The 23,928-nt window shown below is 43.1% G+C and overlaps 1 protein-coding gene across 2 annotated transcripts in view; it reads right to left on the bottom strand.

Moving 5' to 3' along the window:
- SLC25A13 (solute carrier family 25 member 13) overlaps positions 1–14,091 on the bottom strand; it is a 179,820-nt gene extending 165,729 nt beyond the window's left edge. The window contains exon 1 of one of the 2 annotated variants that reach the window (XM_010972366.3): positions 13,849–14,091. In XM_010972366.3, coding sequence (XP_010970668.1) covers positions 13,849–13,863 — 15 coding nt within the window. In that variant the 5' untranslated portion in view covers positions 13,864–14,091. The remainder of the gene's footprint in view (positions 1–13,848) is intronic. The other variant, XM_010972374.3, reaches the window with a different exon arrangement.
- Between the last annotated feature and the right edge of the window lie 9,837 nt (positions 14,092–23,928).

Below are 23,928 nucleotides of genomic sequence, written 5' to 3'. Positions count from 1 at the left end.
TTATACTGGCTTTCAGAGAGAAAGAGACAGACACAAGATTAAGAAACCAAGAAAACCTAGAGATTAAAAGAAAATTAAGACACATCAACCCATTGCAATGCCTGGGCCTTATTTAGATGACAACTCAAAAAACTATTTTAAAAATCATAGGGCAATAAGAGGAATGTGCAAAATGTGTACAGAATAGATATTTGATTATATTGAAGAACCACTGAAATTTTTGTAGACATGCATGACAATATTTTGCTTGTGCATCTTAAAAATCTGTTATAGAGATATAATGATCCAATTTGCAGGATTTGCCTTGAAAAAATTGGGGGGAAGGGAGGACAAGAGAGGGTGCAGTATACATTAAGCAAGATTGGCTATAAATTCATAATTACTGAAACTAGCCAGGAAGGGACATGGGTGTTTGTTACACTCTTCTAATTTTCTATGGAAAATTTCCATAAGGAGAAGTTTTTAAAATGCTGTTATGTTTTCAAGGAGTAAAGTCAGATGCTAATTTCTCCCGGAAGATTTTCCAGATTCTGCAACCAGATTTCCTTCATAGAATACTATTTGCACCTATTTTATGGGCTTTGCAACTGGATGTTTACATTCTGACTCTATTGCTAATCAGCAACATGACTTCCTGTTTTCTCATCCGTTAGACAGAAAGAATAAGAACTGAACGAAAGTAGCACAACCTGGGACAGCACCTAGCAGCGCCTTGCTCCCGGGTTACTGGCATCCTCTCCATATTCACAGCGGCCCAGCTGACTGAGACATCAGCAGACAGCTGAGCCCTAACGGAAGGCTCTCTTGGCTTTCTGAACTAATCAGATTTCCTCCTAAGAATCTGAACCAGCAGAGAAGCTGGACTGGGCTGGCAGCGGGTCCTGCCAGCCGATGATGCGGCACTAGTGAAGGTTCATGACCTCCTGCGATTGAACAACAAAAACTAAACCGGTTCCCTACCTTTCATCTGACATCAGATGGGAATAGTTTCTCACGTAATACTTAGTGGGGAAGCCAGGTTTAAATATGACAGACAACCCAGGATGCACATAACACAGAAGGCATCCAGGCGAAGATTAATAAACATGTAACATGAAAATTTTTTTAAAAATCAGAAGTGTGCATGAACCAGCTAAACATTAAACAACGGCAACAAATAAATAAATAATGTGTCACAGGACAAAGGGCCAAGGTTCTTAATTTAAAAGGGCTCTTAGAACAAATCAATGTGAAAAGGTAAACAATCTAATGGAAAACTGGGCAAAGGTCAAGACCAGGCTCTTCTCAAACTGCTGGTGGACACCAAAAGCAGGGTAACAGAATCTCCCAGAAACACCAAAGGAAGAGAACCAGGGGCTGAGCTTTTACTTCTGGCACAGTTCACAGGGGGAAGGAAGTAGAAGCCTCAAATGCAGAGGTGACTGTGATAAAGTAAGTGTGCCCAGGCTTACAAGGCATGGAAGCCCTTCCCTGCAGGCCGGGCAGAGTCAGAGACGAGGCCTGATAGGTCACCAGCCTTTCCTTTCAAGCCACCTGGAGGAGCCAGGATGCTCTTGGGACCAGCTAGTCTGAAACAGCAGCAACAGACATCCCGTTTGGACGTGCTGGGAATGCTTCCCGATGATGCAGCCAGACCTTCTTAGTCAAAAGGGAGCACGTTTCTCCAGGAGCATCCTTTTGAAGCAGCCTCTCTGGTCGCCATGGAAGTTTATTCCACAGCCATGATTCTCCACTGTGTGCCCTCCTGGAGATTACTCAAGCACACCTTCCCTATTATTTCCCAATTATTATTTTTCATTTTGGTGAGTGGTGGAGGGGATTGTGAAAATGGTTTATTAGGAAAAGATAAAAGCTTCCAACAAACCACACACATGCAGCAGAAAACCTCCTTCCCCCGTTCACTCCGCCGTGGGTGGCAGTCAAGTAAATGAACGATTCAGCGAACGCTGTCTGAACGTTACGTCACAGGTATTCTGTGGGACATCTGTTGTCTACAGGAGGTCCCTGTCCTCAGGAGTTTAAAATCTAGTAGGAAGCATAAAAAATAAGAAACAAAGGACTGTTTTCCTTAAGAACCTCAGTATCACTATCTCACACCAGACAATTCAAAAATGATTCACTATCTGTTATGGGCTGAACTGGGGACCCTCCCAAATTCATATGCTGAAGCCCGAAACCCCAGTATCTCAGAATATGCCTGTATTTGTAGATAGAATAAAGTGGTAATTACAGTAAAATGATGTGATTAAGGTGGACGCTTACTCATGAAGACTAGTGTCCCTATAAGAAGAGGAAATTAGGACAGAGACACAGCGGGAAGGCCACGCCAAGACATAAGGATAACAGAAGCCATCTATCAGCCAAGGAGCGAGGCCTCGTAAGAAGCCAACCCCGTCAACACCTTGCTCTTGGACTTCCAGCCTCCAGAGCTGCGAGAAAATAAATGTCTGTTGTTGACACCGCTCAGTCTGCGGTGCTTTGTTACGGCAGTCCGAGCCAGCTAACACAGCATCACTTAATATAAATGCCTTATTCAAGTTGCTCTAACTGGGCCGTCCTTTTATTTATTTATTTAGGACCCAGGTTCAAGCACTGCACTTGGTTCTACCTCTTTGGGAGCCTTCTTTCACCCAGCCTTTTCACACATGAGTAACACTGACTTTCTCAAAGTCGGACCAGAGGTCTGACAGAGTGTCCTACTTTCTGGATGCCCCTGATTGCTTCCTCATAATTAAGATTCAAATTCAACAGTTCGGGAAGAATTGCCCAGAGGTCATGTATACATCCCATCACATCACACCAGCGGGTGCGCCACGCCAGCTTCTCCCACTTCCTGGTGATGTTAAACTGGATCACAGATTGAGGCTAGTCCTTCGTTCTAACAGTACCTTTTCCCTTCTGTAGTCAGCGAGTAATTGATAGGGAGATACTGTGAGACAACGGGAATTCCAATCATCTCTTACAGAAGGGTTTTAGCATCCACTGAGGACACTTGCCTGAATCAATTATTACCTGCAAGTTGCCAAGTAATCTTTTCTCTTTTTCTAATTGTATCATACCTTCTATTTTATTAGCTGGCATTTTTCAGTAAACAAGAGATTTACCTCCCCACCTCCATTTCACTTTTACTCTTTTGGGAGAGAGTAATAATAGTCATGGAACAAAGGACTTTTTAAATTCTGTATGTTACAATCTATTTTCAATTGATTCGTTTTTACTGTGGTAAAACAAATGTAAAATTTAACATTTTAACCATTTTAAGTGCACAATTCAGTGGCACTGAGCACATTCACAGTGTTGTACAGCCATTAGCACTACCCATTTCATCATCCCAAACACAAACTCTGAACCTATTAATTAATATCCAACTGATTTTAACAGCCATTATTTTTTGCAGTTGTAATACACTCATTGTACCATAAATGTGTATATACATGTATATATGTATGCGAACACAGGCACACGTGTGTGTGTTTAAAGAATGAAAATCACAATGCAACAGAAAGAACAATTGTGAATATTAAAACTTAGCCAACTAAAACAAACCGTTATGCAAACAGCTGTTGACCAGGAAGGCAACATCCAAACCCACTCACCAAACATAACAACATAGGAAACAACCGGGAATTATGTGCCTCCTGATGTGAGTACCCAGGAACCTGAGAGAGGCAGTCCGCAACCACCTAGGAAGCATTCTAGCCAAAACCAAAGAATAAAAATAAATAAAACCTTAAACTTGATCAAGCTTCCAGATCTAACTATCAATTGTGAGGCAACACTGGGGACAGAAGAATACCAAGGGGTGCAATCAGCAGAATTCAAATTGTGGGAAACTACAGGAAAGATGACCCAATTCGCTCATCAAATAAACTGCAAGGAAACACAAAAAAAAAAGACGGGCAGTCAAACCTAGAGATTCACAGCAGTTAAAAGACACATCAACCAAATGCCATGTGTGGACTGTGAATCCTGAATAGAACCAACCAACCCTAAAAACTATAAACTCAGGACATGGATTTTAACATCTTTATAGATGCTTCAAGGAATGAGGAGATAAAATTAACATCCCTTTCCCTAAAACTGAAGGAGAGAACTAAAAAAACAAACAAAATCTGCCCACCAATATAGAGGAATGACAAGAAACATTCCTGTCTCTGACTGAGCTCTAAATTAAACAAACAGGCTCCCTTTTCTTCCTGCTACACTGTTGCCATGGCTCTATGGCAAGGAATGTGAACAGCGGTTGGATATGTCCCACTTACAAACCACTGTGGAGGATATGAGATGAGAAAGAGCGTGAGGTAATACTAGAAAAGTTAGACAAGAGCCGAGACCAAGGAGGCATAAACGGGCTAAGAAGATTGAACTGTATCCTGTAGGCAACATGAAGCCATACCGTGCAGCAAGGTAAATTAAAGAGGGCAATGCAGTACAGTGGGCATGTGCGTGGACTCTGCAGCCAGGCTGCCTGTGTTCAAATCACAGCCCTGCTGCTTGTAAGCTGTGTGACCTTGGGCAAGTCACTTAACCTCTCTGTGCCTCAAGAGACCTAACCACTCTGTACAGATGTGTTTTCCCATCCATATGATGGAAACAATAACAACACTTACATGTCACAGGATTGTTGTGAAGATTAAATTACTTCATGTAGAGAGTGCCTAGAACACCACCTGGCTTTGGTAAGTGTTAAATTAAATGTAAGCTGCTGTTATGGTTATTTGTATAAACTTTCTAAGCCTTCAGTTTCTTTGTGAAATGAGGTTACAACACCTTCCCTGCTACCTTGTAGATGATTGTAAAGATCAAATAATGAAGCCTGGGTCTGCATATTATCTAGTTAACCTCCAGAGACTATGAGTTCCTGAAAACAAGTCCAACAGCTTACTCATTTCAGGAAGCTCAGAACTTAGTACAGAAGCCGGCATACAGTTGGTATCAATAACACACTTGAATACACTTTTTAAAAGCTGTGAAGTGCTATACCTGTGAACACAGGACTGCTCTTAACATGGCCACAAGAGCCAATGTTAGAAGCTTCCTTTGACAGTTCTGGGCAGAACGGAGAGGAAGGTGCTGGGAAGAGACCAAAGGGAACACCAGCTTGGAGCTATGGCAACGCTGGAGCAAGAAAGGAATGACGACCCGAACATAAAGGGGGGGCACAGGACACACTGCTCCAGGGAAGGGGAAGGGTATGACCCCTCTCTTTGCCCGCATCCAACTTCTTGCCAGTGGTGTCTCTCCGGGCTGCCCACACAAGTACTTGGTGAACGAACCAGAAACTACTAAAGGAAAGCTGAGCTGCAGCTGAAAGTCAGGAGTGACCAAAAAGGTGGATTTAATTCTAGCAAGCCAAGTTTGGAATATCTTTGAGACCGATAAGTTGAGCTTTCCAACAGGAAGCCAAAAATGCAAGGCTGGCACCTGAGAGAGCTGGCCCGGCTTGGGAGGAACACGGAGCATCACCCGCCAGAGGGAAGAGGATCTCGGGCAGAGGCCAGGGAAACACCAACATTTCAGAAGAAAGCACAAGGGCAAAAAGAAGCAGGCCACAGAGAATAAAGGACTAATATGACAGGTAAGGGGCCCACCAGGAGAGGGCACGTCGTGAAAGCCAATGGAAGGTGTTCCAGGAAGGAAGGAGTGGCACACAGGGTCCTGTGAGGCCAGAAATAAGGAGGACAGCACAACAGTTTTAGAACAAAGGTCACTGGATGAGGAGAGGATGTCAAAAAAGAGAAAAGGTGTAAGTTCATCTTCAGGAACTTTTAAGTATGGTGTGTAGTAAAGAAATGGAGGACAACCCTTATATAAGAATCATACATTCTCTCAATAATAATTCAGAGACATGTTCCAAAATAATGTCTTGGCCCCGAATGTGGAACCAAAATTAGCCCAAAGAACCCTAAAATTTATCCTAGATTTTAATCACTATGTATTTAATTCTGCAAAAAGTTGGGCTGACTTATAATCAAATCAAAAGGTGCTGTACTCTTAGCTCAGAAAGGCAGCTACATTTAATTATACAGTAATAGGAGTTCCAGGCTAATATTCTTCAAACTTCAATGCACATACAATCCCTTGGGGGATCCATTTAAAATATAGATTCTGATGCAATGGAATCTTTGGCCTGGGATTAGTCCAAGGATGCTGTAATTCCTATAAGCTCCTAAGTAAAGCCAATGCTGCTGGTCTTTGGACCAAAAACTTTTAGTAGCAAAGCTCCAAGAAGACCACTTAGAGAATCAGATAATTGTTCAGGTAGGTCAAATAATGCTGATGTCCCCTAGTTTTCAGTTAGGTGGAAATGTCCCAGGTCTCCAACAGACATCTCTTGACATTCCTAAGAATTCCCAAAGTGTTTTCACACACTTCATTTGCTCATCACAGATGTCAGTGATGGCCCCTGTTTCCCCCAGGGGGATACTAACACCCTCCCCCCCCCCCCCGAGAAGTCAGACTTGTCTGCGTTCTCTCTGTCAGTGGAAACAGCAGACCTAGGTTCTCTTGCCTTCTAATCCAGGGCTCTTTCATTAAATTAGACCTACTGGGGTTTTTTTTTTCCTAAAAGAAGTTCTTACAGCCTTTGCCCACATGAAAAAGTGGTGCTAACAGAGCAGTCGGGGGTCCTCTGCAGCTCAGACTACACCTGTGACTGAGATCGGACATAATGCAAATCATGCCTAACTCAGAAAAACTAAGAAACATGCACCTAGGTCTAAAAGCCTGTTCAAATCAGGGCTCCAGGACATGTTACCCACAAATATGGTACCTTGGCATGCTTGGTATCTTAACCTGAAGGAGTTTGAGAAAACAGTAGGAGCAGAAAGGTCATTCTAACTCCCCCACCTCCCGCACCCTTCTTTCCTGAAACCAGTCATAAAACTCCCCTGCAAAGGGTGCCCTCCTTGGACCAGAAGGAGGGAAGGCATTCTTATCACCGAAGATGGAAAAGCTGAAGACGAGAAATCTGCACACACAAATCTTGTTAAACTCACCCTTAGGTAGAAATAGCTTCCTAGTTATTTCTTCACCATTTACTATCCCTAGCCCAAACTCCTTTGTCTTGTTAATTCTTTACAAGTTTATTTTCCTTTGTCTAAAAGGTGTAAAAGCTTTCTGCTCCGGTCACTTTCATTCTCTTGTAAAGGCTCTTATGCACACATAAAAATTCAATAAAATCTGTATGCTTTTCTTTTCTTAGTCTGTCTTTGTCATTTTAATTTTCAGACCCAACCAGGCACCCTACAGGGTTGTGGGAAATTTTCCTCCCCTACACTTACTTATACAATTTTCTTACAAATTGTACTACTGTCTTATGTCTTATGCAAAAGATATTTTACCAGAAAACAGTAAGTTTATCTTGAAATATCTCTCATATCAAGTCAACAGTTTTCATGGAAAACACGTGGAAACTGTGACTACATGGGAAATCAAGACAAAGCTACCAGCCTAATAACAGCCATTAAATAGAGTGGTTTATTTAGGTTGAATTGCTAAGAATTTCAACACTGCCAACTTTGCTGTGTTGTCAGCACCTATAGTCAAAAAGAAACATCCAGGCCTATTTTCACTCACGCAGCTACACAGCAAATTGCCAAAGGAAATGGTGAGCACAAGTACTCTCTTATAAACGTTTCCAACCAACAAACCGGACCACCCCTCTACAAATCAGCCACTGGGAATAATTCTGAGCTAAGAGACCACAGCCACAATTCATGGGGTTGATCTGACCCAACAAAAGGGTCTGGTTAAACAGGCCATGAAAAAAGGGCTTGCTCAGTTGCTATGAAGTACTTTGCTAAGGGAATTACATCACTGCAACAAGGGCACATCCTCCCTATTGCCAAGCAGAAGCAATCCATCTGCAGATTCACACATGCTTCAGATCCAAGACCCACCCAAAGACATTCAAGGGAATGTGCAGGAAGGATAGGTACTTAGGAAACAGCAAATGCAGAGCAGGGAAGAGTAGGAATGGACTATTTGCAGCAGACCTGATCCTCACAGCCCATGGAGAACACAGGAAGGAATGCTTCCTTGTAAGAATTCAACAAAAGCAGAGAGGTCACAGAACGAACGGAAGGTCACAGGGGCAGAAGGAGTCAGAGTCCTCTAGCAATCTTATAAAAGAACTCAATATCCAAGAAGACCTGATCCCTGGTTTTCTCACCCTACACACTGACTTTGAACCCTTCCCCTCCCTCTCCCCACTCCCTATTTTCTGTGTTCTGTTGCTGAACAACACTTGCAAAGCCCTGTCACCTAACTAGGGAACACTGACAACACGTGGGCACCCAACTAGGTTAGCCAAGGAAGAGGCTGCGAGACCAGGGTTACGTTACTCTTTGCAACATTTCCCCCTTCAAAGCACCTACTCTGATAAAGAAAACCACGAGACAAAAGGACCTTTCAATTCATTTGGTGATAAAACCGATATTCTAGGATAATTACAAAACTGTATGAGCTTGATGCCTAAGCACCAAGGAGACAAGGGGCAGAAAGGCTGAAAAGAAACTGCCAAGACAGAAGAGAACTTGCAGGGCCCCTATGCATCCTTCTTCTGAATGGACATGCTAAGGCTTTGTGTTTCTCTCACTGCACTCCCTCCTTACTCCACAGAAGGACCCCCAGAGGATTAACTGAAGCAAAGAGCACGAAAACAGCCTGCAGCCATGGCTGGCAATCTTAGAAGCACATTTGATTCACTTGGGAGATTTCAAAGACCCCTGAGGCTCACATCACAGCCAAGTCCAATTAAATCAGAACCTCTGGAGGAGACCCAGGCATCAGCCGTTTTACACCTGTCTGGAGGACTACTGTGCGCTGAGAACCCCTGGCCTACAATAAGGCCAAAAGCAAAGGGGTTTCATGGGAACTTGGACCAATTACAATTTTTTCTAGGACTCCACTGCTTCAGCTGGTAAAAAGGGACAGGATGATGAGGGAAGGAATCAGGACCACTGTGTTATGTAAACCCCAAGGCCTATCCAGCTTCATCAGTTTAACAAATTCTAAATCCAAATCTCAGGGAAACCACAGGAACTGACCACCATCATGATGGCATCAAAACAATTCAAACTTTCTTTCCTTCCTGTCCAGCACAAAAACTGGTCGGCTTTATTATGATACCAAATACCTAGCAGTTTTTAAACCATAGGGAGAGAAAACCTTTAACTTGAAATACAAAACCTTTAACTTAAATATGAAAACCACTGACTTGTACTCTTTAAATGAGTGAACTGTCTGACCTATGAACTATATCTATCTCAATAAAGCTGTTTAAAAAAGAACAGGCATACGACAACTTCTGGCCTGTGCACTACAGTTTGAAAGCCACTTAACAACAACGCATACACTAAGCACAAAAAGCATTCTACAGGTACAAACTACTGAACTGGGATGATCAGGAAATACACGTGCCCATAATTGATGGCATGTGAATTCTCACCTGTACCTCTGCAAATGGAGCCCTTTTTAAGGCCGAGATAGGCAGAGCAGGGGTGAAGAGAACAGACTGACAGGGTTCAAATTCAGGCTGCACTGATTATTCTCTGTACAACCCTGAGGAAATTACTTGACCTCTCCGGACCTCAGTTTTCTCACCTGTAAAACGAGGACAAAAATAGACCGCACCTACTTCTTGGTATTATGAAAACTGAGTTACTTGTAAGGCACTTGGGAGAATGTCTGGCACACAGTAAGCACTGTGTGAGTCCAAAAAAAAGTCTAGTTTACAGTTACAAGACTTAAATAAAAGTCTTTAAGAGAGGCCTCTAGTTTCCCCTCTCAAGCCATCTTCCCCCTCCCATAACTCTCCTCTGCACCGTGCTAAACTACCAGGCAGACAGTATGGTGGAGAAGGTATGGAGCACAGACTGGATCCAGACCGGCTCATTTGAACCCCAGCCCCTTCACCTTTTAATTATCAGATCCTAGGCCACTTACACACCTCTTGGCATCTCAGCCTTCATCTATAAACCAGAAATGATGGTACATAACTCACAGGACCGTTAGAGGAATTAAGTGAGTTAGTTAATAATGAAAAACATTTAGAACTGAAACTCACATCTAGTAAACACTCACTGAGTGTTAGCCACGCTATTTATGTTATTGCCTGCAATCCCCTAAATGCAGCAGGTGCTGCACTTCTCTGCCCTTCATTTGCTGTTTCCTATCACTGGAATGGTCCTCCTCTTCCCCCATCCAATCCTGCTGAAATAGCACTACCCTTGAGACATTCCCTCCCCTCACTCCCTCAGAAACTGGCTCCTTCCCTGATGTCCTCCTAGCCCTTGTGATGGCATTAACCCTAGTTGGGGCACTTCCAGGAAAGGATTTAGCCTGTGGTATGGCTGTGGTCTTCTTGAAGGCCCAAAGGTCCAGGTCATGTTCGTATCTTTAGCATAGTCGCATTTGGAAGAACGCAATACACACAATTCTAAATGAATCAATGATCATGGCAACAACTCAAGCCAAGAATGGAAGAGAAATACTAAGAGTACCAGCCCTGCAGGCCAAATCTTCATTATTATTAATGCTTTAGTTTGTCTCCAAATTTTCTTCTTTTAGTTCTGAGCTGATTTCACTCAAGTTATTGGTCCATGTCCTGTTTACACCTGAACATTTCTCATGTCTGAACTCAAGGGAGCATTCTCTAACTTTGAAAAGGTCTGCCTAGTTTAATTTCATCCTTCTTAATGTATAAACTCAACCAATGACAAAGAGGGAATGCCAGCTACAACCAAAGGGGGCAGAGGGGAAGACAAGGATAACCTCTCTATTACTCCTTTCTAAAAATGCATTTTTTGTAGAGATATATAAAATATAATTTTTAAAACTCATTTTCATTTTAATACATGTAGGACAATGTTTGGAAATTTTTTAAAGAAACACTGAAAACAACACAAATAGTACAGGCATAACACTTATCATGTACCATTTAACAAGGGAACACATAAGGATCATGCCTACAAAAGCAGGCAGCAGGAGAATGGAAGCTTTTTGAGTTCATCTCAAAATACTAAGTTTTAGATCAATGTTTTTTCAGGAAAAAACAAATACCTCTTGCATCAGTAATCTCCATGCAGAAATTAAAATAAAAGCAGACCAAAGACCAGATTCTCAGTCTTCCTATTTATACTATTTAAAGGAAGAGGGACAGGAATAGTCAGTTACATTTGAATACATAAAAGACAAAAAAAGAATAAATGGTCAAGAGATCAAGTAGTTGCTAAGTGTGGCTAAATTCATCCAGAAAATATCAAATCTGTTTAAATATTCAAATAATTCACCATAGTGACTACAGGAATTCACCTACAACTGTTGAGTTTCAGATTCTGGACCCAATTTCTCAGACACTCCACTGAGGTGGGCTTCTCTCCTAGTCAGGATCCTCAGTTAAAGAGACGATGTCATTCCTACCGCCAGATAAGACTGTTAAGCCTACGGCTCTGTGTTCAACAGGGCAACATGGAATATCTGTGCTCCAGGAAAAAGCAAATAGCACGGTCTTTAACTCAGGCTGCCCAGCACTGCCTAGGAGCTGACAGAATCACCCCATAAGGAGAGTTCAAAGACAAATAAATAAGGACCTAGGACTAAGGTGGACCATCACAGCTCATCTGGGGATCTTTTAAGACTACATTTACTGCACTGCCCTTGAGCTACAATGACAGACGTTACAAGAAATGGCTTTATGGAACCCACAAACATATATCTGTGTTCATGAGCAGTTTTGAATGCAGTTTGCTCACCGCACATAAAAGGACATGGAGAGAAACTGCCCTCATGTAGCAGAACAAGGAGACCTCTCTTCCAAGTAACTGACCTCACTGATCCCTTCCTTTTTGCTTTGGCTGCTAGAAAATTCAATCACCTCCAGCAAATACATACATCCTTATTTTCCACTATGCTTAATCTTAGCTTCATCTTGCTTTCCCTTTATTCTGTTTTCCTCATCTACTCTGCCTTGATTTTGTTATGTCTTTTTGGACTGTAAATATATGTATATAGGACGAGAGCCATCAGAAATCCTAAAAAGAGGCAAGTTTAAATGAATAAATAACCAAAAACACAAGTTCCCAAAGAGTGAAAATGAAATGTTTCATTTCTCCCTGACTCTCACTAGCTGGCTGAAATTCAACTGCACTCATTGATATGATGTGACAGTTTAATAAAAATACAACCAAAAAGTTAAACCTGCTTCCATGTCACTGATTCTATTTTACACTAGTTCATCAGTCTTATAACTCCATTTATGTGCATACTCCTCAATTTAGGCTCCTTGATTACTTTACCTCCAAATTAAGTAAAATTATTTAATTCATCTACAGATATAAAGATGACAGTCAACTGTGGGTATCTACTCCCAGCTACTCTCCTGGAAGAAGTTATCTTTAGAGAACTAATTCATACCAAGACTTTTACTCTGATTGCAAACAAATTTAATGCAAAGAAAAGGTCAAGGGCTATTATGTTTGAAAGGGCTAATGTCGGTTCCAAAAATGAATTCCAGTAATCCTCAGAGAATCTACCTACAACAGTTTTACAGTTATATATGTGTGTGTGTGTGTGTGTATGTGTATATATATATATATATATATATATATATATATATATATATATATATATATATATACACACACATGTGTGTTTGCACATGCACACCCAGAGCACACTCCCTAGGCTGAGAACTCAGAGTAATTACAGAAAAGAGAAAGGCCACTTAGGCCAGATAGTCTAGGAACAGGGAGAAGCCTGCAGATTTGGGGAGACTGAAGAAACTTCAGTCACAGAACAGCATTTAAATGTATTTGTCTGCTTACAATTTCCATTGCAAATGTGATTAGTTTGCTTGAATAAATAGGAATATGATGTGTTGGCCATGTTTTCCTCTTGAGGGTTATCAGAGTTTTGATTAAGGACAAATGTTTAAAATGTTAGGTACATTTAAGTTCACTGCACTTAAAATGAGCTAAGAAGTTGTATAGACTTGATTAAAGGGCTACCTTGGTGAACTTAAAAATTAAAAGCAATAAATTCCAATGAGTCAAGTGATTGGGACTAAATATGGTATTCTGCCAGAAAAGTTGGAGTCCAAAGAGACTGAAATGGTGTCCAGGTTTCAAAAAATGGTGAAAGAGGAAAGGTCAAGCTGTCGGAGCTGCCTTTCCTCTGGGTTAGTGAATGAGTCACATTACGCAGAATTCCTTTTAAGTAGGACTTCACAAGAGTTACAAGCTCCCAGGACAATCTGTTTTGTCATTTCTGAAAAGAAGCCTCTCAAACGCTGTGGCCGGTATGTAAGTGTTGTCAGATGCGCGGAGAAGGATGAGAAAGGTGGGGGTGGTGGGGGGAGGTCCTCTGGAGTTTTTAGCACAGGCGCGCTGGCCAACTCTCCCTGGCAGTCTCCAAAACGGAAGTCAAGGTGACTTCCCCACCCGCGGGGAGGCGGAGCCTTTGAAACCTAATAGGATCAGGCTTCAGGCCCGTGCCCCCTAGAAGCAGCTCGGGTCAGTAACAACTGGGGTCAGGAGCGCGCTGGCGTGGCCGGGGGACCTGCTGACCCGAGACCTCCCGTGCCCCGGGCCCACCGCAATCGCGCCCGCTCCTCCTCGTGGGCCCTGGCTCAGTCCGCCAGGCGCCGACTCCCCTCTCGGGCCAAGTGGGAGGGTCCAGCCGGCAAAGTTTCTGCTGCCAGGTCCGGCCCCGAGCCCCGGGCCTCGCTCCCGGCACTGGACGCCTGTGCTGCCCAGGAGCAAGGTGGAACAGCAACCCCGCGCCCTTTTCAGCCCAGCAGGTGAACGCCCGGGCCCCTCGCACCCCCTGGGGGAACTGAGGGCTTACCTTGGCGACCGCCATGCTTCGCCCCGGGTGCGGGCGGCTGCGGGACGTTCTCACCAGCTCCCAGGCGCTGCGGGCCCCCGCGGCTCACTTCCCGTCCCGACGGCGGCGGGGGCGGCGATACAGCCCGCCAGCGTGCGCGCCAGGCCTGCCTCCCCACGCCCTCCCGCCGGCGCGGGTCATGCGGGCGCCGCCAGCCCATTGGCTGGGCCGGCCCGGGGCCGCCGGGCGCGCGTGATCCGGACGGCCTCTGCCCTGCTGCGGGGCGGGCCTGGGTCCGGGGGCGGCGGACCGAGCTCGCGCACGTGACCCCGGCTGCCTTGTACGGCCGCGGCGACCTCTTCGGCAAGGGCCTAGGGGCGGTGGCTGGGTGCAGTCCTGTCTTTTGGGAGCAGGTGGCCTCGGGAGGGACACTGTTGGCTTCGGCTGGTCCCTGGGGCCACACCAGGGCCCTGGAAACTCATGGGCAGGGCACACAGCCTGGGAAAGTTGAGAACTGCACCAGGTCACATGTTTAGCCAGGTGTTCTTGTCAGTTCCCTTTAAAAGGGGCTCCACTCAGCAGGGCCATATAATGCCTCCCAAAGCACTGGCCAGTTGACAGGAAAGTAGCAAAGTAATATCTCTGGCAAGGCTACTTTTAAGTCAGGTTTGGCAAACTCGAAGTCCTACACAGGTGTATGCAGTGCAGAACATGTATTTGTGGGGCTACTTCATTTCAGTCCTGCATATAGGTTGGTAGAGGTCAAAGACAACCACCCCCCCCCAAAAAAAACAGGCCTTACTAAAATAAGCATGTGAAAATTTCAATGAAAAAATTGAATGTATAACCTCCAGAGGTCTTACTCCTCTTTATAAGAATTTCATTCATTTGTCCCTGCTGTCAAGGCCTGTAATTAAGGCAATGATGGTCAGGTGGCAAGGGCTTTAAATGTTTTGTGGATTATGGCTAGAACTTACCAGCAAAAGTGTTTCCTATGAATCATTTTAATTAGTTAACACTGATTGTCTGCTATGTGCCAGGCACTGTGTTAGGTACTGGGAACACCAAAATGACTTGAGAGATGGACCTTCCCCCTAAAGAAAGTAAGGGCTAGTGGGAAAGCAGGCACATAAATAGTTAACTTGGATATAACCTGTTAAGGCAACAACCTCTTCCCAGGGCACTATGGGAACAATGAGGACAGGGGAAGCCCCTTAGAGGAGCCGATGCCTAAGCTGAATGAAGAAATGTGGCTGTGTATTAATCCAGTGAGGTGCAGGGGAAGGGTTTTCCAGTCAGAGAAAAGAAGCAGGAGAAGCAGGACACCCAGAAATGGCTGAGGAAACGTAGCAAGTTATGAAAGTGGTTGGTAATGAAGGGTAACGCGCTATGGAACTGGCGGAAGACGAGTCTGGACGGGCAGGTGGGAACCGTGTCATGGAGGGTGTTGGGTGCCATGCTGAAGGGTGTGCACCTTCACTGAAGGGCTCTAGGGCAGGTGGCATGGCCAGGGTTACAATGCAGATGGATCAGTCTGCCTGCGGTGTGGAGGATGGGGCAAGATCGAACTATTGAAATATCCAGACCAGATAGGCTGAGAGCCTGAAACTAGAGACTGGATAGGGCTAGAGGAATACAGAGGCAAAATTAGTCATATATGGGGGTAGACAAGAGAAAGGAAGTCACCTAGTCTTGCACAGTGGCCCCTGGTGTGGATGTTAGAAGGACACCAGAGATCAGCAATAGGAGTGTTTTGAAGTGTGTGTCTTGTCTGTAAGCAGAATGTATGTGCAGTATACAGCTTATGTTGTAAAAGCCAAAGAAAGAAGTATTTCAAAAAGGAGCGATTAACATACTCTCAAGAGGTCGAACAAAGACCCGAAAGACTTGAATGTGTTCAGAGGTAGCAGAGAAAGACCAACCAAGGAGTGAAAGAATAAAGACAAAAGGAAAAACAAGAGATCTAATAGAGAAGAGGATGGCAGGGGACAAGTCTAAAGCTCATGTGGAGTGGTGGCCCTGGCTGCTACAAAGGTGCAGAGAAAATACAACCTCATGTAACCAAGACCACATCACATACTGCATATTTATCTTTAAAGGCATCACTGATGCTCTCCTTTTATAATGTAGATAAACTTCAAAATTCTAATGTGGTAAAATATACATAACATGAAATCTACTATCTTAAATTTTGTGTCCGCTTCAATAATGTTAAGCACATTCACATCATTGTACAACCAATCTTCAGAACTCTTTTCATCTTGCAAAACTTCGCACCTATTAAACAACCATGCCCATTCTTCCCTCCCTCGAGGCCCTGCAACCACCATTCTACTTTCTGTCTCTATAAATTTGACTAATCTCAGTACTTCATAAAAGTGAAATCATACAGCATTTGTCTTTTTGTGACTGGCTTATTTCATTTAGCATAGTGTCCTTAAAGTTCATCCATGTTTTAGCATGTGTCAGAATTTTAAGACTCCGTAAGACCAAATAATGTTCCCTTAACTTTTAAAGAAAAAAAAAAAAGTAGAAACAGAATCAAGAATCTGTTAGATATTTTCTTGGAAACTTCAGGAAATCATAGTAATGACAAAAAAAAATCACTCAATTCTATCACCAGAGTCAGCTGCTGTTAACATTTCACTCTGTTTTTTTCTTCAAGTCTTGCTACCTTTATGTGTATAGAGAGAGAGCATCATTTTTTGAATCATACTCTGAATGTAAGTGTTATACGGCTGCCCTCACAAAGCCACCATGTACTTGGTGGCTGACAACAACAGGAATTTATTCTGTTCCAATTCTGGAGGTCAGAGTTCCAGAATGAACCTTAAGGGGCTAAAGCCAAGGTGTCAGCAGGGCCACACTCCCTCCAGAAGACTTAAGGGAGTATCTGTTTCTTTGCATTTTCCAGGAGCTCATGGCCCCTTCCTCCATCTTCACAGCCAGCATACACAGCATCTTTTGTCTCTGACTCTGTTTCCTTCACATCACCTCTTCTGTCTGTGATCTCCCTGGGCCTTCCTCTCATAAGGACACTTATGATGGCTTTTGGGGTCCACCCAGATAAACCAGGATAATCTTTCCACCTCTATGTCCTTAACATAACCATATCTGCAAAGTCTATGCCCTATAAGGTAAGATTCATAGGCTCCAAGGATTAGGATGTGGGCATTTGGGGGGAGCCATTAGTCTACCTACTGAACTCACCACACTATGGATGCAAATGTAACCACATATGAATAAAAGAGTATTTCAACTGACATTTGGCATCAGACTCAGTTAATTAAGCTTTCTCTGCCCTGCTAGAATTCCTCAAAATATGAGATTTTTAAAGAGTTAAGCTGTCACAAACCCTGAAATAGGAAGGATGCTCCTTGACTTCCACGTGACCTATAAACAATAGAGTGACGTGAAACATTATCTGACAAGATAAAGTATAAGCTGGCTGGGCACCTGATACTTTGCTCTCATCCTGACAGGCCTACATGCCCTCCTGATAAGTCACTGTGTCATAGTTGTCCCTCCTGTCTGTCTCCAAACCACCTTCTTCCCTTCCATTTAAAAGAAGCTGGCATTGAATTGTGACTGAAGAGACCCTGTTACGGGTTGTGTCCTCCAGAAGTCCTAGTCCCCGTGACCTTAGAATGTGCCTTATTTGGAAATTCAAGATGTAATTAGTTAACATGCAGTGATACTGGAGTAGTGTGGGCCCTTAATTTACTAGGACTGGTGTCCCTGTAAGAAGACAAGGAAACACACCAGGAGAAGCCATGTGATAAACAAGCAGTGATGATAGAGACATGGCTGCAAACCAGCGGACACCAAGAATCAACAGTCACCACCAGAAGCTAAGGAGAGGTAGAAAGGATTCTACCCAGAGTCTCAGAGGGAGTGCGGCCCCGCCAGCACCTTGATTTAGGACTTCTAGCCTCCAGAACTGTGAAAGAAAACAATTCTGTTGTTTGAAGCCACCCAGTGTGTGGACCTGTGTGATGACAGCCCCAGGAAACCAATACAAACCCCCAGGCCACCTGTGTCTTGTAGCGCCGGATGCCAACATGGCCTGCTGGGAAAGCAGCCAATCCAAACCTTGGTGAAACCTGGGGGCTGACACACAGCCTGAGCGTCAGCCTAAGCCTGGGGTTCAGAAAAGTGAGCAGTGTGTCCTGGTCTGAGCTTTCACCTTCCCCGAGCAGCTGTGCCATGCACATATCCTTTGACCATGCTCGAAAGATCTGATTTTCCTCAGCTCCGTTAAAAACAAACAAGTAAACAAAAGGCACCACTACTGCCACTAGCATGCTCCCAAATTAGATTACAGAAAAAGGTGTCCAGCAAGAATGCTGGCAAAACACATCATCTACCAGAAATTTCAGGCATGTAACCATGGACTGCAATAATGACCCTTTGTGTGTATCGCATGTTGCAGAGAGAAGACTAGGGCTGATAAACGTGGGTGACAGAGCGAAAAGAGGGCCATGAAACAAGTTAATGAAGAGTTCCCAAGTGCTGACCTTACAGCTGAGACTCACTGACTCAAGGACACAGAGAGCCCCTCTCTTGCGATCCTTCGTTTGTGGAATCCTGCCAAGTGTCACATCAAGCATGATAAGGCTTCCCTGAGAGTGGGCTGCAGGTAGCTCAGAAAGGAATATGATTCAGCTTCTTAGTGGATCCAAAGGAGAAAGCCATGTCAACATTTTTAGTTAAAGCAGGAAGGGGAGGGAGGAGGTGAGTCAGGATGGGGAAACATAAGACACCTTGAGTAAGTGTGATTGAGAACACAACCCCAAAGCTTTGAGATCTTATGCTCTGAGAGCAGGGCCTTGAACAGTCAGTTTCTGAGAGCAAAGCAGGTATACCAGTACGTGAACACCTCCCCCAACCTCAGCAGAATACAAGGGGACCCTCAGTTTCATCCAGATAAAATGTGAGCATTGGAAGTTACCCCAAAATGGAAGTGGTGACCACACTAGCCACCACCATGGTTCTGCTGGGGAAAAGGGGTCACAGTTACTAACTTTACAATACAATATGGTCTATCACAGTGTCCTGGTCAATAGCCAAATACTCCAGTTCAGTGATAAAAGATTAGATTCACAATGCACTCACGTTATATAGAACTTTGCAGGAGGCAAAGGAAGCTTCTAAAGTCTGATACAGCTGCTACAAATTTGGGCATAAATATAAATACCCGATTTCAAGTCAAGTCCCCATCCTATAAGGCTTACTGGTGAAGGTATCTTGAACTGGTATTGGGGTGACAGATGGTATTTAGTACCCGAAAAAGCTCTCAGCTCTAAGACGTATGTGATTGCTGCATATCCCAAGAGCGCAAAGAACTCCCCAGTAAGATGGAGCACGTAGCTCTCGCTGACCAGCATCCATGGGATGAAACACATTATTTATACTTCCATGCTGCCTCTGCCAACATCGTCCTGTAATCTAGTGTTAAACAGTTTTCCTGACCAACATTATAAGGACTTGACCCTGGCACAGAAACAGCGGTAAAGAAGACATTATCCTGGACCTCAGAGAATTCACAGATGTGTCATGCAAGTCTTTGTTGAATGTCGCCGTAGCCGAGAAATCTGCTCCTCTCCACTCACCTGCTGCTTATGATTTTATCCTATCCCTTATCAGCTGGCATACATTTATTTATTTATTGTCTGCCTTCCTGCATTGGGATAAGAGCAGGAATTGCATCTCTGTTGGCTTGTTGCCATATTCCGGGTGCTGCAACACCGTCTACCATATACAAGGCATTCAATAAATATTTGTTGAATATGCACATTGAAAACAGGAACTCCAGTGCCTGGGGCGCCAAGGTCAATAACAACTGAGGAAGGTTATCCCACAGAGGCCAATGAGGAGACGTTTCAATTAAAGGCATCATGATGATTTGGTTTTATCCGCCATTTTAAAATATATTCTGAATTTCATATGTGAAGATATTAGACCAGAGCAGTTGCACTTTCCAATTTTTTATTCCAGCCACGAGTTCACAAGAAAAATGTCCAATTCCCTATACAACACTGACAGAAGACATGGGTAAATAATAAATGTAGGGATATTTTTGGAGATTCGATGGTCTGAGGAATGAGGACAGTAGATGTTCAGCAGGTGCAGAAGCAAGGCTTGTGCCTTATATCCTGTTGTGTTACACAGATCAGGCTCAAAACCCTGGTGTATTAGTTTCCCGTTGCTGCTCTGACAAATTACAACAAACTTAGTGTTTAAAACAACATAAATTTACTATTTTATAGTTCTATAGTTCAGAAGTCCAAAACGGGTAAAGTCAAGGCATCGGCAGGGCAGGCTGTGTTGCTTTCTGGAGACTCTAGGCGATGATCCATTTCCTTGCTGTTTCAGCTCCTAGAAACCACCCGCATTGCTTAGCTCACAACTGTCCTTCTCCATCTTCAGAGCCAGCAACAAACAGCAGGTCCAGTTCTCACATCATACCACTCTGACCTCCCCTCCTACCTTGCTCTTTCACATTTAAAGATCCTTGTAAATACACCAGGTTCATCCAGATAATCCAGGATAACCTTCCAATGTTATGGTCAATTGATTAGTGTATTAGTTTGCTAGGGCTGCCATAACAAAAGTCAATTTAGAAGGATTGCAAAATCTACTTTTGAAGCTGGAAATGGTAATTCCACTGACACAGAGAACATGAAACACTGGGTGGCTGAAACAACAGAAAGTTATTTTCTTACAATTCTGGAGGTTAAAGTCTGCGATCAAAGTATCAGCAGGGTTAATTTTTTCTGAGGCCTCACTCCTCGGGTGCAGATGGCCATCTTCTGCCTGTGTCCTCATGCAGTCTTCCCTGTGTGCATATCTGTGTTCCAATCTTCTTTTCTTATAAAGACATCAGTCATATTGGGTTAGGGCCCACCCAAATGACCTCATTTTAACTTAATTACCTCTCTAAAGACCCTGTATCCAAATGCAGTCACATTCTGAGATACTGGGGGTTAGTGTTTCAACATATGAAATTTTGAGGGGGAGACAATTCAACCCACAACAATTAGCAACTTTAATTCCATCTGCTCCCTTAATTCTCTTTGGCCATGAAATGTAACATGCTCACAGGTACTGGGGATAGAGATGTGAATATCTTTGGGGAGCCATAGTTCTGCCTAACATAACTTATTCTGAAAATGCTCTCACTGGTGTAACAAATCTAGAGAAAAAATAGTTCTCAGAGTAAAATATTTGGTACCATTCCCCACAGTCCCATAGGATACCAGTAAAGCAAAACTGACTGCCCAAGGGAGTTACATCAAAAGTCTTTAAAGAGGTTGAGCCCAGTTCTATGGCCCAGAACCAGAAAACCTCAAGGTCTTGCACCAAGTCCAAGTCTGTGTTTATGAATCTGGCTGAGGTCCTCTGGGCCCAGCAATTCCACTCAAAGCAGAGGCAAATCAAGCTCAGGCTGCCCCGGCCGCTCAGTGCACTCAGGAGGGACATATCAGAAGAGGTGGGTGCTTCAGCCCACCAGTGTCTGACCAGCAGGAAGGAGCAGCAACCAGGGATGCATCAGTGAGCTCTCCAGCCCTGGCACCTGCAGCATTCCTTCCAGTACTGCAGTTTCTTTTGCAAGAATTCCTGAAAGTATCAAGAGCTCTGTAATTTTTTAAGAAATCAGATGCTCGGTAAAACAGTCTTACCCAAACTGGTTTAATATAACCTTCGTTTTTATAAAAAAAAATACATAAACAAAGCAACAACATGACACTAAAACTATAGAGATGTTCTTTCTTTTCTACTCTATAGCTAATCAAAATGTAGAAAAGATGGATCATGTAGATTCTACCACTGGCTCTTATTATTAATTCCTCATCAATCTATCTCTCTATCAGTTTGTCTAACTAGCTTCAGGTAGTATGGTGAGTTAGAGATCAGACTTCTATCTGAGTCCCAACTTAAGGCTGTGCAACACTTGGTCAGTTATCAACCTCTCTGAGCCTCAGTCACCTGATCTGTAAAATAGATATAAGAATAAATACTCATTTTGCAAGGTTGCTAAGATATTTAATTAAATGTCTATAAATCATTTAGCACATAAGAATATGTTATAAATAATAAAAATAGAATGAGCTGTCCTCTGACACTCCTTCCAGCTCTAGCATTCTACAGTTCTGTCCTTGTGTTACTCCGTGTAGCAGTCTATTACACAGATGGAGACCACCTATGCCTAGGCTGACTGTCTCAGAATCATTCAATGTCAGGCAATCATAGGGGTTGAGGAAGGGAGGGAGGTAAATCAATTTAGAAGGATTGAAAAATCTACTTTTGAAGCTGGAAATTGAACCTCCAACAAGGCAGAGAACACGAAAGCCCTTGAGTATTTAAGAACAAGCTATTAGTGTTAGTTCTCAGTTTCCAATTTGAAGAGACTGGACCCAATTGTTCATGTCTGAACTTGTTGGTCAGTTGGACACAATCACAGTTTCAGCCTCAGGGCCCCCAGCCCTTGCTGTGCTTTATCTTCCTTCCTGCTGCTACTGCCTGAGTGCATTAGGAAAATATGGCTAGAAGCGAGGCCGGCACCTTCATCCCCCGTGGACTCTTGCAGGTGGCAGAGCTAATTCTCTTAAGGTCATAATGCAGCAAAGATGTTTAAACATCAACATTTAAGATTAGAATGAAATTCACTGTGTATCAAAAGAGACAGGAGACACTATAAACCTCTCAGAAGAAAACACAGGCAAAACATTCTCTGACATAAACCTCAGCAATGTTCTCCTAGGGCAGTCTACCCAGGCAATAGAAATAAAAGCAAAAATAAACAAATGGGACCTAATTAAACTTATAAACTTTTGCACAGCAAAGGGAACCATAAGCAAAACAAAAAGACAACCTACAGAATGGAGAAAATATTTGCAAAAGATGAGACTGACAAGGGCTTGATCTCCAGAATATATAAACAGCTCATACAACTTAATAAGAAAAAAACAAACAACCCAATCCAAAAATGGGCAGAAGACCTAAACAAGCAATTCTTCAATGAAGACGTACAAAAATGGCCAATAGCAGATGAAAAAATGTTCAATATCCCTAATTATCAGAGAAATGCAAATCAAAACTACAATGAGGTATCACCTCACATCAGTGAGAATGGCCATCATTGGAAAATCCACAAATGATAAATGCTGGAGAGGGTGTGGAGGAAAGGGAAGCTTCCTACACTCCTGGTGGGAATGTAGGTGCAGCTGTTATGGAAAACAATATGGAGACTCCTCAAAGGACTAAAAATAGACTTACCATATGATCCAGCAATCCCCTCCTGGGTATATATCCAGAGAGAACCTTAATTGAAAAAGATACATGCACCCCAATGTTCCTAGCAGCACTATTTACAATAGGCAAGACATGAAAACAACCTAAATGTCCATCAACAGATGACTGGATAAAGAAGCTGTGGTATATTTATATAATGGAATACTACTCAGCCATAAAAAGGAATAAAATAATGCCATTTGCAGCAACATGGATGGAACTGGAGAATGTCATTCTAAGTAAAGTAAGCCAGAAAGAGAAAGAAAAATACCATATAATATCACTTATATGTGGAATCTAAAAAGAAAAAGACAAATAAACTTATTTTCAAAACAGAAATAGACTCACAGACATAGAAAACAAATTTATGGTTACCAGTGGGTAAGGGAGTGGGAAAGGATAAATTAGGAGTTCTAGATTTGCAGATACTAACTCAAATATGTATAACAGATAAACAACAAGTTCATACTGCATAGCACAGGGAACTATATTCAATATCTTTTAGTAACTTATGGTGAAAAAGAGTTGAAAAAGAATATATGTATGTTCATGGATGACTGAAACATCCAGAAATTGACATAACATTGTAAACTGACTATACTTCAATTTTAAAATAGGTATATATATATAAAAATATATATATTATAAAAAAAATAGACAGGAGAATCCAAATTCTGACTGAATGTGTAGCTTTTCTCTGTAAGACTCCATATGAGATAGAGGCCTCCTGCCGCGTGGGCCCTTGCACTCCTCGCTTCCTGGCTGCCTTCAGTTCCTCTACAAGCTAAACTTTTCTCACCCCAGGGC

This window comes from Camelus bactrianus, chromosome 7 (assembly GCF_048773025.1).
Source record: "Camelus bactrianus isolate YW-2024 breed Bactrian camel chromosome 7, ASM4877302v1, whole genome shotgun sequence".
Taxonomy (NCBI): domain Eukaryota; kingdom Metazoa; phylum Chordata; class Mammalia; order Artiodactyla; family Camelidae; genus Camelus; species Camelus bactrianus.
This window is presented reverse-complemented; position numbering and strand designations above follow the sequence as displayed.